The sequence below is a fragment of the Balaenoptera physalus genome (assembly GCF_965194825.1).
Source record: "Balaenoptera physalus genome assembly, chromosome: 16".
Classification (NCBI taxonomy): Eukaryota; Metazoa; Chordata; class Mammalia; order Artiodactyla; family Balaenopteridae; genus Balaenoptera; species Balaenoptera physalus.
Genome location: NC_138898.1, coordinates 11,645,628 through 11,659,503, shown reverse-complemented (window position 1 = coordinate 11,659,503; position 13,876 = coordinate 11,645,628). Strand labels below are relative to the sequence as shown.

Here is a 13,876-nt window from a genome sequence, read left to right as displayed (position 1 = left end):
AGTTTTCCCCTACCGTTTGTCTCAGGAATTTACATCTCTTAGTATTTTGTCAGATTCCCTTCCTTAAAACAAGAGTCTCCCAGCAAAGAAAAAAATCCATCATGACAAATTTTCACCTGTTACCTTGAGATGTTCCCAAATCTTTGTATCCATTGTTTACCTTCTCTATTTGGAAGGCAGCAGTTTTGTGACTTCTCTAGATCACCCGTAAGTGTCCTTTGATTCTTTTTCCTTGACAATTGTCATTTACGTGCTAAAGCATATTGACTTGAGGAAAACGCCTTCCTTGGAGTTTGGCATGATGATCATTTTCGCTTATCTTCCATATGGGCTCGCAGAAGGAATCTCACTCTCAGGTAAGTGACGGAGAGTGTTGAAACGCTGGGCTTGATGGTCTGTTGTCCTGCCTGGTGAAAGGTTATGTCGATTGGGTCACTTTCAATCATAAGAGACAGTCACAACTCAGAAGAGCTTAAGCAATAAAGGGGACTAACTGGCTCTCTAGGGATACATCTGAATTTAGACCTGGCTGGATCCAGGAACTCAGTCTTGTCACGGTCGCCTTTTCTCTTTACCCGCCATCCTGTAGCAGAGATCAAAACATCTCTTCCAATGTTGCCTCTCTCTCAAAACAAGCCCTCTGAAGGGCCTTCAGTCAAAGGATGGGGTCAGACTGCCAAGGGCAGTCAATCCCTTAGCCCGTCCCTGGGCCCCGGCACCCACTGACCTGCATTCTTCCACTATAGTTTTGCCTTTTCCAGAATATAAATGTCATATAAAGGGAATCATGTAGTTTTTAGTCTTTTGTGACTTGTTTCTTTCAGTTTTCATAATGTTCTTGAGAGACACCACATTTTTGCTGTATCAGTAGTTTTACATTCTTATTGAGCCGGTTTTTCCATTCACCCTTTGAAGGACATTTGGACTTTTCCAGATTTTGGCTATTAATATGCGTATTTTCATTTATCTTGGATAAATACCTAGGAGTAAGTAAGGTTGCTGGGTCTTACGGTAGGTGTATATTTTGCTTAATCAGAAACTGCCGAGTGTTTTACAGAGTGACTGGGCCATTTGCGTTCCCACCAGAATGTATGAGAGAGTTTCAGCTGCTTCACATCCTCATCAACACTTATTTTAATTTTAAAAACTAGCCATTTTGACAGGCCTGTGGCAGTTTGATTTTGATGTGCCTTGGTGTGGTTCTCTTTATATTCCTCTTGGGATTTGTTGAACTTCGTGGGTTTATACTTTGTGTAAGTGTATGGCTTTTATCAAATGTAGTACGTTTTTATCAGTTTCTTGCAATATTTTTTTCTGTTCCTCCTCTGCTGCTGAGCAGAATTCTCCTTCCCTCAGGTCACTGTCTGGCGTCACACATGGGTTCTCTGTGAGCAGGTCTTGCCAAGGAGGAGGCAGAGAGGACTCTGGCCATTTTCTCTGGAGAACTTTGTAAACCTCAGGGTCTTGTTTGTTTTTAATCCCAAGCCAGTTCTCTTGGATAATTTCATCCCAGTATCTGCCATCCTGTTCCCTCTCTTATCTTTCCTGAATTTTGGCACTTACCACTACCTGTAAGTCATTTGGCTCTAGCCTAGCTATTTTTACGTCTGTTTTTCTAGATCATTCCCCACCCCTTTGAGATGAACACTGAGTACCTGGTGGCAAAGATATATTTCATGCATCCATTTGAAATTTGTGATTAAAACCAGGGAGTGTTTTTCTTGTCTTTTCTTCAGACAGGCAGTGTTTTCTATTTGTAGGGGTTTCGTTTCCTTAGGGACCTCTGCCGTGCACGCTAATGGGGCCAAAAAGAGCACATGCAAGCCAAGAACACACGCGTCCACCTCTGGGTGACGGGCTGGCTCTGCCCACACTCTGCCGGTGGGATGTTTGTCATGCAGGGTTTTCAGAGAAGGGGAGGCTCACCCTGTTGCTGTAAGGGTACAAACAGAAAAGGTGACTTTGGTGCTGTCCCCTCCTTCCTCTTTGTGCTCTGCTTTTCCTGACTGTCACAAAGGACTAAGTGGTTACCAGGACCACCAAACAGGACGCTCTCCCTAAGAATCATTTACCTAAATCTGTGTGTCTAGAACACAGCGGTTAAGGGCACCGGACAGACTCGGTTTGAATCCCAACTCCACCTCTCATTAGCTGTGTAACCTCTGAGAGCAGACTTAACCACTCTGAGCTTCCACTTCTTAATATGAAGTAGACGTAATAAAAGTGCCACTCTGGGGCTTCCCTAGTGGCGCGGTGGTTGAGAATCTGCCTGCCAATGCAGGGGACACGGGTTCGATCCCTGATCCGGGAAGATCCCACATGCCGCGGAGCAACTAAGCCCGTGCGCAGACAAAAATTAATTAATTAATTAATTAATTAAATTTAAAAAAGAAAAAGAAAAACCTCCTTTCACTCATCCATTCAGCAAATATTTATTTAATGCCTACCCTGTGCCGAGAACACTCCTTGGTTTCAGAGGTACAGTAATAAACAAGACAAGATCAGGTTTCTGCCTGCAGAAGCGAGATAATAAGCAAGTAAGCAAACACATAGGGTAATTTCAGGTAGTAAGAAGTGATGTGAGGGCTTCCCTGGTGGCGCAGTGGTTGAGAATCTGCCTGCCAATGCAGGGGACACAGGTTCGAGCCCTGGTCTGGGAAGATCCCACATGCCGCGGAGCAACTGGGCCCGTGAGCCACGGCTACTGAGCCTGCGCATCTGGAGCCTGTGCCTCGCAACAAGAGAGGCCGCGACAGTGAGAGGCCTGCACACCGCGATGAAGAGTGGCCCCCGCTCGCCGCAACTAGAGAAAGCCCTCACACAGAAGCGAAGACCCAACACGGCCAAAAATAAATAAGTTAATTAATTAATTTTTTAAAAAAAAGTGACGTGAAAAAAAGAAATCAGAGTAATGTGATGGAGTGTCACGGGGGCAGGAACATTATGAGGTAGCGAGTCAGGAAGGTGTCCTCAAAGGGGTGGCACTGGGGCTAAGACCTGTGTGGTGAACAGGAGCCAGCGCTGGAGGCTCTGGGGAGGGAGCGATTGGCAGCGGGAGCAGCAGGTGCCGAGAGTCCCAGATAGACCTGAGGGAGCTTGGCTTGCTCCAGGAAGAGCAGGAAGATGGCGTGGCTGACACAGGGGCGAGGACCCCGTCCCACAGGGCTCTGTAGGCCTGGGAAGGAGTTGGCGTTCTGTTACACATGCAAAGCCAAGTGTTGGAGGACTTTTTAAAAATCACTGTGCCAGTAATACGTGTCATATCTGTAATATGATACCATTTATCACTTTTTAAAAATAAATTTATTTATTATTTATTTCTTTTTTTGGCTGCGTTGGGTCTTCGCTGCTGCGCGCGGCTTTCTCTACTTGCGGCAAGCGGGGGCTACCCTTCGCCGCGGTGTGCGGGCCCCTCATTGCGGTGGCCTCCCTTGCTGCGGAACTTGGGCTCTAGGCGCGCGGGCCTCAGCAGTTGTGGCTCTCGGGCTCTAGAGCGCAGGCTCCATAGTTGTGGCGCATGGGCCCAGTCATTCTGCGGCATCCCGGACCAGGGCTCGAACCCGTGTCCCCTGCACTGCGCCACAAGGGAAGACCCTGTTTATTACTTTTTTAAAGACAGATAAACTTTATAATGGCATAGTAAAAGAGCTGGCAATCTGCATGTTGAACTGTTAATAGTAGTCACCTCTGGGCAGGCGGTGTGAATGGAGAGTCTTGTTTTACTCTTTACCTCTGAGTTCAGATGTTTTATAGCAAAATATGTTCCTTATTGGGTAATTAACAAAGAAAACTGACTATGGCCTGACTCAGCCTTCAAGAAGTACATCGTGTTTTACCCACAGTAAAGTTCAGTGCAATAGAAATTGTACACAATACCCTTTCAACTCCTGCCTTTTGGATTTGAATCCCTTTATTCCTTAATTACATTTGAAACAATGGATTTAACTGAGACTAGAAATGGATTTCCTCTCTCCTCCCTCCCTCTCTTCTCTTCCTGCCTTCCTTCTAAGAGGCTGACCGTTTGCTGCACTGCTGTCTACTTCCTTAAATGATTTTGCCTTCTGAAAGAAGTAAATATATCAGGATTCTTCATTCCAGGGCATGTTTTAAATCCCCAGGCCTTTTATCTCCAGGAGCGAGCCTGCTGGACCGGTTTCCCCTTCAGTGTCTTTGCAGCCTATACCGGGGGCAGCTGCAGTGGGTGAGGGTCGTCTGGGCGGTAAAGTCACCTGGGCTTAGGGAGGGCACGTAGGGCAAACACTTAAGCTGTCCCTGCGGCTTTTGTACCCACTGCTGACCCTGACTCTTTCCTTTAGCCCCCGGGATTTGAAAGTTCCTCCGACCCCAGACTAGACTGGCATGAGGGTCGTGGCTGGCTGGTCACTCTTTTGTTGGCCAGAGGGCCCGTTTCTATATGGTCCAAATTCAGCCCCCAAATGGGATTTGTTTATCTCTACAGAAAATGTTTAAACATTTGAATTAGTTGCTGTCGTTAAAAGTCAGAAGATTTCTGGGAATTCCCTGGCGGTCCAGTGGTTAGGACTCGCTGCTTTCACTGCCAGGGGCCCAGGGTTCGATCCCTGGTCAGCGAACTAAAATCCAGCGAGCTGTGCGGCACGGCCAAAAAAAACAAAAAGTTGGAAGATTTCCCATAAGAAACAGATTTCTGGAGTTTCTCAAAAACCAGAAGGAAAGTCTGGTCAGCACTAGGCCCCCATCCACAGGGCTGCCATCAGCCCTTTATAGATGGGCTTGTGCCTTCTTTGCCCATGTGCCACTCACCCACTTATTGTTTTTATCTTTATTTTTATTGTCTGTCCCCTGAGGAGTTTGGGTTTCCAACCCCTGGCCTGTAGTGCACCAGACTAAAGCGGCCAGCCAGACCCCTTCTGCCTTGAGCCTGTCTCCTTGTTTCCTGTGGAGGAAGGCTTGCTGGCGCTCTGGCAGTGGCCTCTCCTGACGCTCAGTCCCACGAGAAGTTCCACGTTTCACTGTCAGAGCTGACTTCCCAGAACCTTTGGCTTTCTGGAGTGGCTGTTCAATGCCGGGACTCCCGTGAGCTATGACGACCTCGTTCTGTGGGCAGAATGATGACGTGGGCGGAAGGCCACTCCTGTCACAACTTAAGCGGTTGTGATTCACAGCTTAAGTGGTTCAGGCTCCTCTGGGGTTGACTTTCCCTTCAGGGTAAGAACTCCAAAGCCTCAGCTTTGCAGTGAATTGATAACCCTTCTTGAAGCAGGCTGGTGAAACAAAGCCCTTTGAGAGCCCAGAAGCCAGAGCCGTCTCTAGCATTGGACTGCACAGAAGGCAGAGAGAGGCTGAGGAGCAAGTCCATAGAAACTGAAGTGTGCTGTGCCGCGTGCTCCTCCCCCGACCTCCACGGTTCTGGTCTCTCCCTCTGTTTCCCCTCACGTTCCCTGTGGCGTCTGTGGTCTAGGTGCAGAGTCAGGAAGGAGAAGCTCTCGGGTGGTCGCCTGCAGGAACTTACTGAGAAGAGCAGATGAATTGAGGGGACAGCGGAGGTGTTGTTATCCTGTGTTTTATCTAACAGAGCAGAGGCTCAGAACGACTCGTGACTTCCAGAGTCTTCTCACTGCTCTAAAGTAGCAAGTAAAGAAGTCTCCTGCCCTGTCCTTTCCCTTCTCCAGGCTCGTCAGGTGTGGCTCGTGGGCACCGTTGCTGGAATTTTCCTGTCTGGCCTCCTTTTTGGGAAAAATGAAAGAGCAAAGGAATTTGCTGTTTCCCAAGAGGGCTAGGAGATAACACATTCCAGCTACTGCTATCTCTCCGGCCAGCCAATACCTGTTGGGCACCACAAAGAGCAGGGTTTTCCTCTGTTTTGTAAGATATTGTTTACGCAGCAGGCTTAGCAGTTGAAATGTCTCCAACGCAATTCTGCGTTTTTCAGTCATTTTGTTTTCTGCCAAAACAAAGTTTATTGCACCAAAAAGAAAAAAAAAACTTCATTTATGTACAGTCAGATATAAAGACATCTCTTTGACTCCTGTGCATATATTTCCTCAACTCAAGATTAGGGTGTAAAAGTCAGGCTAGTACGCCAGACATGCTCTGCCCATGGCAGGACCAAGGAGAGGATTGTCACTTGAAAGTGGGAACACTTAAATGGATGACAGGTAACACTGGACCAACAGACCAAGGGCGTTCTTCCAAGCCTTGTACCAGCTCTGGGAATGGAAGAGGGAAATTGGAAGCAGGGCCCCCTTTTGAGTCTCCTTGTGCAGAGACCCAGCCTTCAGCTATCAAAGCTAAACTTCTGTCCCCCAAGCGCACTTCCTGTCTAGTTCCTTTGCTTCTGCCCTCCCAAGTAGGACATTCTCCTTTGCTTCACTCTTTTTTTTTTTTTTTTAATTTATTTATTTATGGCTGTGTTGGGTCTTCGTTTCTGTGCGAGGGCTTTCTCTAGTTGTGGCAAGCGGGGGCCACTCTTCATCGCGGTGCGCGGGCCTCTCACTGTCGTGGCCTCTCTTGTTGCGGAGCACAGGCTCCAGATGCGCAGGCTCAGTAATTATGGCTCATGGGCCCAGTTGCTCCGCGGCATGTGGGATCCTTCCAGACCAGGGCCCAAACCCATGTCCCCTGCACTGGCAGGCAGACTCTTAACCACTGCGTCACCAGGGAAGCCCTGCTTCACTCATTTTTAAATGGAAAGTTAGCCAGTAATCTGTTTCTACAAAATGGCAGAAGTGAGTTAAATTTTTGCTTATAAAGTTTGACTTGGAATTCATGTATCTTGGCAGCTTGTTTAATGGCTTTGTAAAAATCTCAGCTTCTGCCTCGCCAGGGAGACACTGAGAGGAAACCCATGGAAGTGGCTTCAGCAGTGATTAGGGGCAGTGGACGAAAGTTGAAACTCAAATCCTGAGTACACAACAAAAGTTGTAGACTCTCTCATGGTGACCTTTAAAGAAAAGACATCACTTTTTTTTTTTAATAACACATCTCTCTTTTCATATTATAAGGTTAATTCATGGCGATTAGAGGAAAATTCAAAATTAAAGTATGACAAAGTAAATAAAAATCCACCCATTCTCCATACCCAGATTCTTATGTTCCCTTTCTGCCCCAAGAGTGGTTCACCTGCCCCTCTTATATCCATGAATGACATGGATATAGTGATGGCTCACACCTGTTCTGCCCTGGTCTTGTGAAGGGCACTTTACATGGCTTCTCTGCATTACCCTCCTAACATTTCCATGAGCATGGGTACTATTAGTCCCACTGTACAGTTGAGAAAACTGAGGCTTGGTGAGGGGAAGAAACTTGGCCCAAGGTCATCCAGCCGGTAATGAAGCTGCCAGAGAGACGGGCCCTTAGCAGTTCTCTGCAGCCTCTGGGAGGCCTCAGGTGTTATTTTCCCGTCCTTTTTCTTAAAACACCTAATACTATAGGCTCCAGGGACTTGTAGGAGGTGTGAGGCATTATTGCCTATCACATGGAAGGTGCTTTTCTGTTCTCTTCATGTCTGTGCACTTTGCCCCTTTGTCCCTCTCTAGGCATTATGGCCATCCTGTTCTCAGGCATCGTGATGTCTCACTACACACACCATAACCTGTCCCCAGTCACCCAGATCCTCATGCAGCAAACCCTCCGGACTGTGGCCTTCTTGTGCGGTGAGTTCTGCCTCTGTGTGGTCCCACGTGGGCCTACCCAGAGCTACTTGTTCTTCCTCAGCCTGTTCCAGGAGTCCGTTGAGATTTTCCCTGACAGAGGAGGCCGCAGAATTCCTCAGAGCCAGATACTGCACTCCCTTAGCTTTTGTTTGTTACTCTGGCTTTCACATTCCATAAAGTAAGCCTAAGACCTAACAAATGGAACTTTCGATGCCTATAATTTTAAGACCAAAAAATAATGAGAACTGCTAATAATGAACATTTGAGACTCATGTATTTGCAATATATAAAAGTGACATTTCTAAAAAATGTGTTCCTTGGAACTGATATTGATGAGAATTAAGTGAAAAAAGACTCCATAGTCAAAAAACAGTTTGGGAAATCCTGGGGTAAATAAAGTTTAACAAGTTTCTGAACTTGTGAGACTTTTCCGCCAACGTGCATTGGGAATTTCTAAGAGAGAGACAGAGTGACAGCATTTCCCAAACTTGTCCACAGGATCCTCTGTCCACAAGAGCATCTTGAAGGACGTGTCTCAGGCAAATCCTGAATTAGAGGTGTCATCGTTGGCCTGGGCCACACCGTGAGGACTGTTTCTCTTAAGCAGTTTCAGTTATGCATCACAGTCTGATGAACCCGTCATGTACCTGCCCCTAGTTTACACCTGGGAGTGAAGGAACCACTCCCACACTGTCCCTTCACGCCGGTCCCCAAGTGGCTGTGCTCTGCCTGTCATCATCAGCACCTCCCCTGGCATTTCTGTGGGCTGTCTCATTTCGCAGCACCAGTTCCACACTGTCACGTGCTGGGAGTTGGGCGCAAGCTGTGCAGAGACTTCATTCCACAAACAGGGAGTCTCAGGTCACATGACCCGAGCACCGTCTCATGGCTAAGAAGTGCGTCTGGAAGCGGTCTGTCTCTTCCTGGCCCAGTGGGTATTGTTTCCACAGCACCCTTCTCAGAAAGTCATGGCGGAAGACTCTCTCACCATAAGGAAATGTAAAGCAAAACATCCATCAAATTCTATTTTGTACCCATCAGATTTTAAGTTTGGTGATTCCCCACTTCTGGCACAAATGTATAGAAAATAGGCCCTGTTGATGGGCATATACATTGATGCCATCTTTTTTGGAGAGTCATTTGCAGCATCAGTCTGAATTAAAAAGGCACATACTCTTTGACCCAGCGATTCTACCATCAGGAATTTAGTCTGTGCACAGGGATGTTTGTTGTTGCTTTTTCAATATCAGAAATAGAAACAGTCTAAATACCCATCAAGGATTCATTAAATTAACCATGACGTATCCACATAATAGTATTCATGCCGCCAGGGAAGAGCATTACATAGATCTGAATGTGTTCTAAATAAGCTGATTTCGAAAGATGACAAAAATATTTGATAAAAACATTCAAGGAGTAGAAGGGTAAGTATACTGTCCAGCTTGTGGACTTATTCTAAAAGGATACACATTTGAAGAAAAAAAACATTGCTGAAATGTTTTAAAACAGCCTTGATGTTTTATGATGCTCAACTTTTAAAATAGTGTCTTTGTCTCCCTGGCTGTACGGTTATTCTGGAGGATGTCACAGTCTAAGCAGGGAGCCTAGTGCTAGGAATTTCTAAGGTGCTTTTTCTTAGGATACACAAGTGACTGCTTGTACAGCAAGAGTAAATGTCAGACTCTCTTTGACTTGTGGAGTGGAGCCAAGAGTTGAAATGTATTTCTTCCTGCAAATCCTGCAGGGTGTAAGCTTTCTTCTAAACTTTGTGGCAACATTAAATATGTGAAGTCAGTCATTTGGCTTTGTCCGCTCTGGCAAGGAAGTTAACAAAGGGCCCTTTCACACTAGTCACATGGCGTCTGCAGTCATTTGCTCTGAATTTTTGCCACTTTGCCGCAGTTGGGATCCTTGCTAATCGCAGTGTTCAGCAAATGGACAGATTCATATATTTATCATCATCCCCAGGCGGGAGAGTATTTATTTGCATGGGTATTTGACAGCTGGCTTATTAAATTAGGAGATTCTGAATAGCAAGCACTTGTTGCTTATGTGATAGAAAAGAATGAGAGAATCAAAGGACAAGTTTGCCAAGGTACTGGTTGCAGGATTTTCCAGAAAATAAGCAAAGTGGTATACTGGATTCTGATTAACTTCTGAATGTTTGCTTGCATAACAATCCCGTGCTGTATTGGAAGAAAATAGTTGAGGCTGAATAATCCATTCTTTGGTTTGTTTCAGAAACATGTGTGTTTGCATTTCTTGGCCTGTCCATTTTTAGTTTCCCTCACAAGTTTGAAATTTCCTTTGTCATCTGGTGCATAGTAAGTATTTTCCTTGTTTTTTATTTAACTACTTATTTGTAGGTCGATAACCATGTATTCTGGATTCATTTATGTAACTGTTAACTGGTCAAAGTCAACAGCTACATAGACAACCTTCTGTTTAAAGTTTCTTTTTGTTAAAAATTCATGAACATACAATAAATGGGAAGGTATGGAATTAAGTAAATAAATATCCCTAGAAAAGAATTTTTGCTTGGTTTTAATTTTAAGTGGCCTTGAATTGTTATAGTCTTCTTTAAAAATTACCATTTTTTTCAGGACTTCCCTGGCAGTCCAGTGGTTAAGACTTCCGAGCTTCCACTGCAGGGGGCACAGGTTTGATCCCTGGTCAGCAGGGAACTAAGATCCTGCAGGCTGCACAGCGCAGCCATAAAAAAAAAAAATTTACCAGTTTTTAACGTTAGGTATTAAAAGCAGATTTCAGAATTGAATGTGTAATTGATCATAACCATGTATAAACAGCATGCATAGAAAAAAGAAAATATGTAAGAAAATGCAGCCAGATGTTCACTGGTTGTAGAACTGGGGATGATTTCTTTTTCTTTTCTACTTTTTCTGGATGATTATAATGAATATACCTAATTCTTGCTGTGGTTTCCTTCAAATGTGTCCATTTATAAGCATGACCTTGGACACTTGTTCAAGGTAAAGATTACGAGGCCCTTACCTCCTTTGGAGATTCATTTGGAGGAATCATCATCCCAGGTGATTCTTACCATTGAGAAGATTTGGGAAACAGTGTTGTAACTGGACGAGAGAGGGGTGGTGGCAGTCGGAGACAAATTAAAATGTACCTTTAAAAAAGGAAAATAGAAGTTTAATCATTTGCATTCAAATCAGATCTTGGGAATGGAATAGGAAAAAAATAAATGTTTAAGCATTTAAAAGAAAGGTCCAACTCCCTCAGGCATCTGATCAAAGTGCCGGGAATGGCTAACATTTGGGCATTAGCCTGGTGTTGCCAGGTCCCTCGTCTGTGTCCCTCCTGTGTCTCTGTCCCGTCAGTGTGAACCCATCTCCCATAGGTCCTCCTGCTGATTTATACTCCTGTCCCTAATTTGATCTGTTTGTTGTCTTTTTAGATCCTCTATTAATTTAAGGCACTTACAAAGCACACCTTGTTGAGTTACCATAATTCATCTTGAGTTAACTTTTATTACCAGCTCCACTAAACAAAACACAGCTATTGAGAGGCAGTCTTTTTCTTTTAAATCACTGTCACCTACCATGTGCAAACCAGTGAGGCCTACCTATTTGGCATATGGGGAACCTGAGGCAGAGAAGATAAGGAACCCTAAAGAAAAAGATGTTTCTCCTCGCAATCTGGGTGCTTCTACCTTAGTCGGCACAAGCTCATTGCTTTTGTCACTGTTATGTGTCCTCCAAACTCAGGTTTTAGGACAAGAAAACAGCAGCAAAAGTCTTTTATAGAAAGTATAGTAGCCTTTAGTGTGGTCACTGGGTGAAAGGGGCCACATTTGGTCAACCCTGAAACACACATGTGGGAATGGAGGATTAGATTTCAGTGGGTGAAACAGGGAGGTGGCGATCTCAGCCATGAGCTGGGAGGGAAAGAAAAATGAGGCGATGCCTGGGATGGTGACTCACTTTCCGCTGAGCAACTGGTCAGTCTGGCCCTGGCACTCCTAGGGACGGCCTGTGCTGTTCAGATGGATTACCTTAGACTCACTCAGTGGTCAAGGGCATGGGCTCTGGGGACTGAGCCAGGTTTGGGACTTGGCTCCACCACTTCCTGCCTGGGTCAGCTTAGACCAGTTACTTAATACTTAACCTCTCGCTGTCTCAGTTTACTTGTCTCTAAAATAGAGACAGTAATACCTACCTCATAAGACCTTTGGAAGGATGTAAATTGAACAAGATAATGCATATAAAATGATTAGAGCATTGTCTGGCATATAAATGTTAGATGATTGTGGGTAATTATTAACTTGACCTTCCAAGGCACAACAGTCCAAAGCACACTCAATTCATGCTGGTTAAAAGAATAAACTTAGAGCCTTAGAATGTCTATATATATATTATTCTGTTCAAGTTAGTTATGGTGAGAACCAAGATGAAGAAAATGGAAGTAAATTAATAAGTAGTTCTAAGAAGCCACTTAGATAAGATTTAGACTTTACATAAAGCTATATTTTGTTAAAATTGACATGCCTTTGGAGATGGCTAGGAACCAAAAGCCATGAAGCAACTGGCTAGACAGGGTGTGTGTGACCTCCAGTTAGAACCCACCTGTGCATTCCTCTTGCTCAGGGAGCAGCATTTACGGACATAGGTAGGCGCTTCTCAGTCTTCGCTCCTTTCCCTGAGGAGTGGGGCCCCCATGGGAGAGGCAGGAATACCTTGTCTGTTCCTCCAGAGCTAGCCCATTGGGAATGATTAGTGCAGGCCCGTCCCACAGTGGAGCACATTTGGAGGAGCCAGATTACCCTTAAATTAATCTCTGGGTACTTCTGCGCGGCCTCTTGGCATTACTAAAGTTGTCATTGATACCTTGTTAGTCCTCTCTTTCTGACAGTGGAAACGTAACCTACAAAGCTTTAATCCTTTCCCAGACACATAGAAACTGGCATCTCCTGGGTCTCTGCCTAGCACTGAGTTCATGTCTTTGATGACAAGGGGATGCTGCCTTTATAATGGGTGTGTTACCAGGTCTGTGTTAGCCTCAACAAGCTTCAACTTGAAGAACCAGAGGTTTCCATGTTAAGACTTAGTTTGTTGCTGTTAACAGGTGCTTGTGCTGTTTGGCAGAGCGGTGAACATTTTCCCTCTCTCCTACCTCCTGAATTTCTTCCGTGATCATAAAATCACACCAAAGATGATGTTCATCATGTGGTTCAGCGGTAAGCCCAATCTTGAATGAATGGTGGAGGGAAAGTGCGTGTTATAAAGGCACAGGCCCTGCGGAGAATGCACGTGCGTGTCCCCGGAGCCCTTGCAAAACGAGCCTGCCTCATCAGCCCCAAGTTGCATGTGCTTCCATTTAGGGGCGCCTGTTATAACACAGGCCCTGAGCAAGGCCCTTCGCAGGCGGTACCCCTCCCCACAGCGCAGGAAGTGGGTGGTGCGTGTCTGCTCTACAGGTGAGGAAGCTCAGGCTCAAGGGTAAAGGACTTGCTCGGGACGAGGGGCCCCGGGAAGCAGAGCCAGGATTTGCCCTCCTTCCCTCCACTCTTTCCTGGACAGACGGGCAGCCCAGGGCAAGGTGTGCACGGCGCCACTCCCACCTGAGCGCTTTCTAGGCTGAAGTAACAAGGGGCTCAGAATAAAAAGGTTAAAGTTCAAACTTTTTTGTACTACAGGCTAGATTTGGATTTTTTTTTTAATTCAGTTACTAAGTTCTGATAGTTTATTTGGCCATTTCAGTTGCTGTTCAATCCCATATTCCTCTACTTTTTATAGATTTTTTTAAAGTATTTATTTATTTATTTACGGCTGTGTTGGGTCTTCGTGTCTGTGCGAGGGCTTTCTGTAGTTGTGGCAAGCGGGGGCCACTCTTCATCGCGGTGCGCGGGCCTCTCACTGTCGCGGCCTCTCTTGTTGCGGAGCACAGGCTCCAGACACGCAGGCTCAGTAATTGTGGCTCACGGGCCCAGCTGCTCCGCGGCACGTGGGATCCTCCCAGACCAGGGCTCGAACCCGTGTCCCCTGCACTGGCAGGTAGACTGTCAACCACTGCGCCACCAGGGAAGCCCTCCTCTACTTTTTAAAGGATGGAAATGATTCCATAAATCTTTGACTCCTAAATAACTGGATCCGTAGACATCTTTAAATTTACTTAGGAGCAATACATCCAGTTCTTTGTGCTTTCTTGTTTAAATATTATAATTAAAATATTTCTGTGTGGGTCAGGGTATAGCAACATGCTTTGTAAGCTGT

At 45.5% G+C, this 13,876-nt stretch overlaps 1 protein-coding gene across 10 annotated transcripts in view; it reads left to right on the top strand.

Annotated features, from left to right (window-relative positions):
* SLC9A8 (solute carrier family 9 member A8) overlaps window positions 1–13,876 on the top strand; it is a 67,535-nt gene that overhangs the window by 47,047 nt on the left and 6,612 nt on the right. For 8 of the 10 annotated variants that reach the window (XR_014254881.1, XM_082430469.1, XM_082430465.1 and 5 more), the window contains 5 exons: window positions 251–356; window positions 7,518–7,634; window positions 9,876–9,958; window positions 10,238–10,294; window positions 12,729–12,840. Coding sequence is in view for 9 of the 10 variants with exons in the window: in XM_082430469.1 (XP_082286595.1) it covers window positions 251–356; window positions 7,518–7,634; window positions 9,876–9,958; window positions 10,238–10,294; window positions 12,729–12,840 (475 nt within the window). In the remaining variant the exon portion in view is untranslated. The remainder of the gene's footprint in view (window positions 1–250; window positions 357–7,517; window positions 7,635–9,875; window positions 9,959–10,237; window positions 10,295–12,728; window positions 12,841–13,876) is intronic. The other 2 variants (XM_082430462.1, XM_082430464.1) reach the window with 1 other exon arrangement.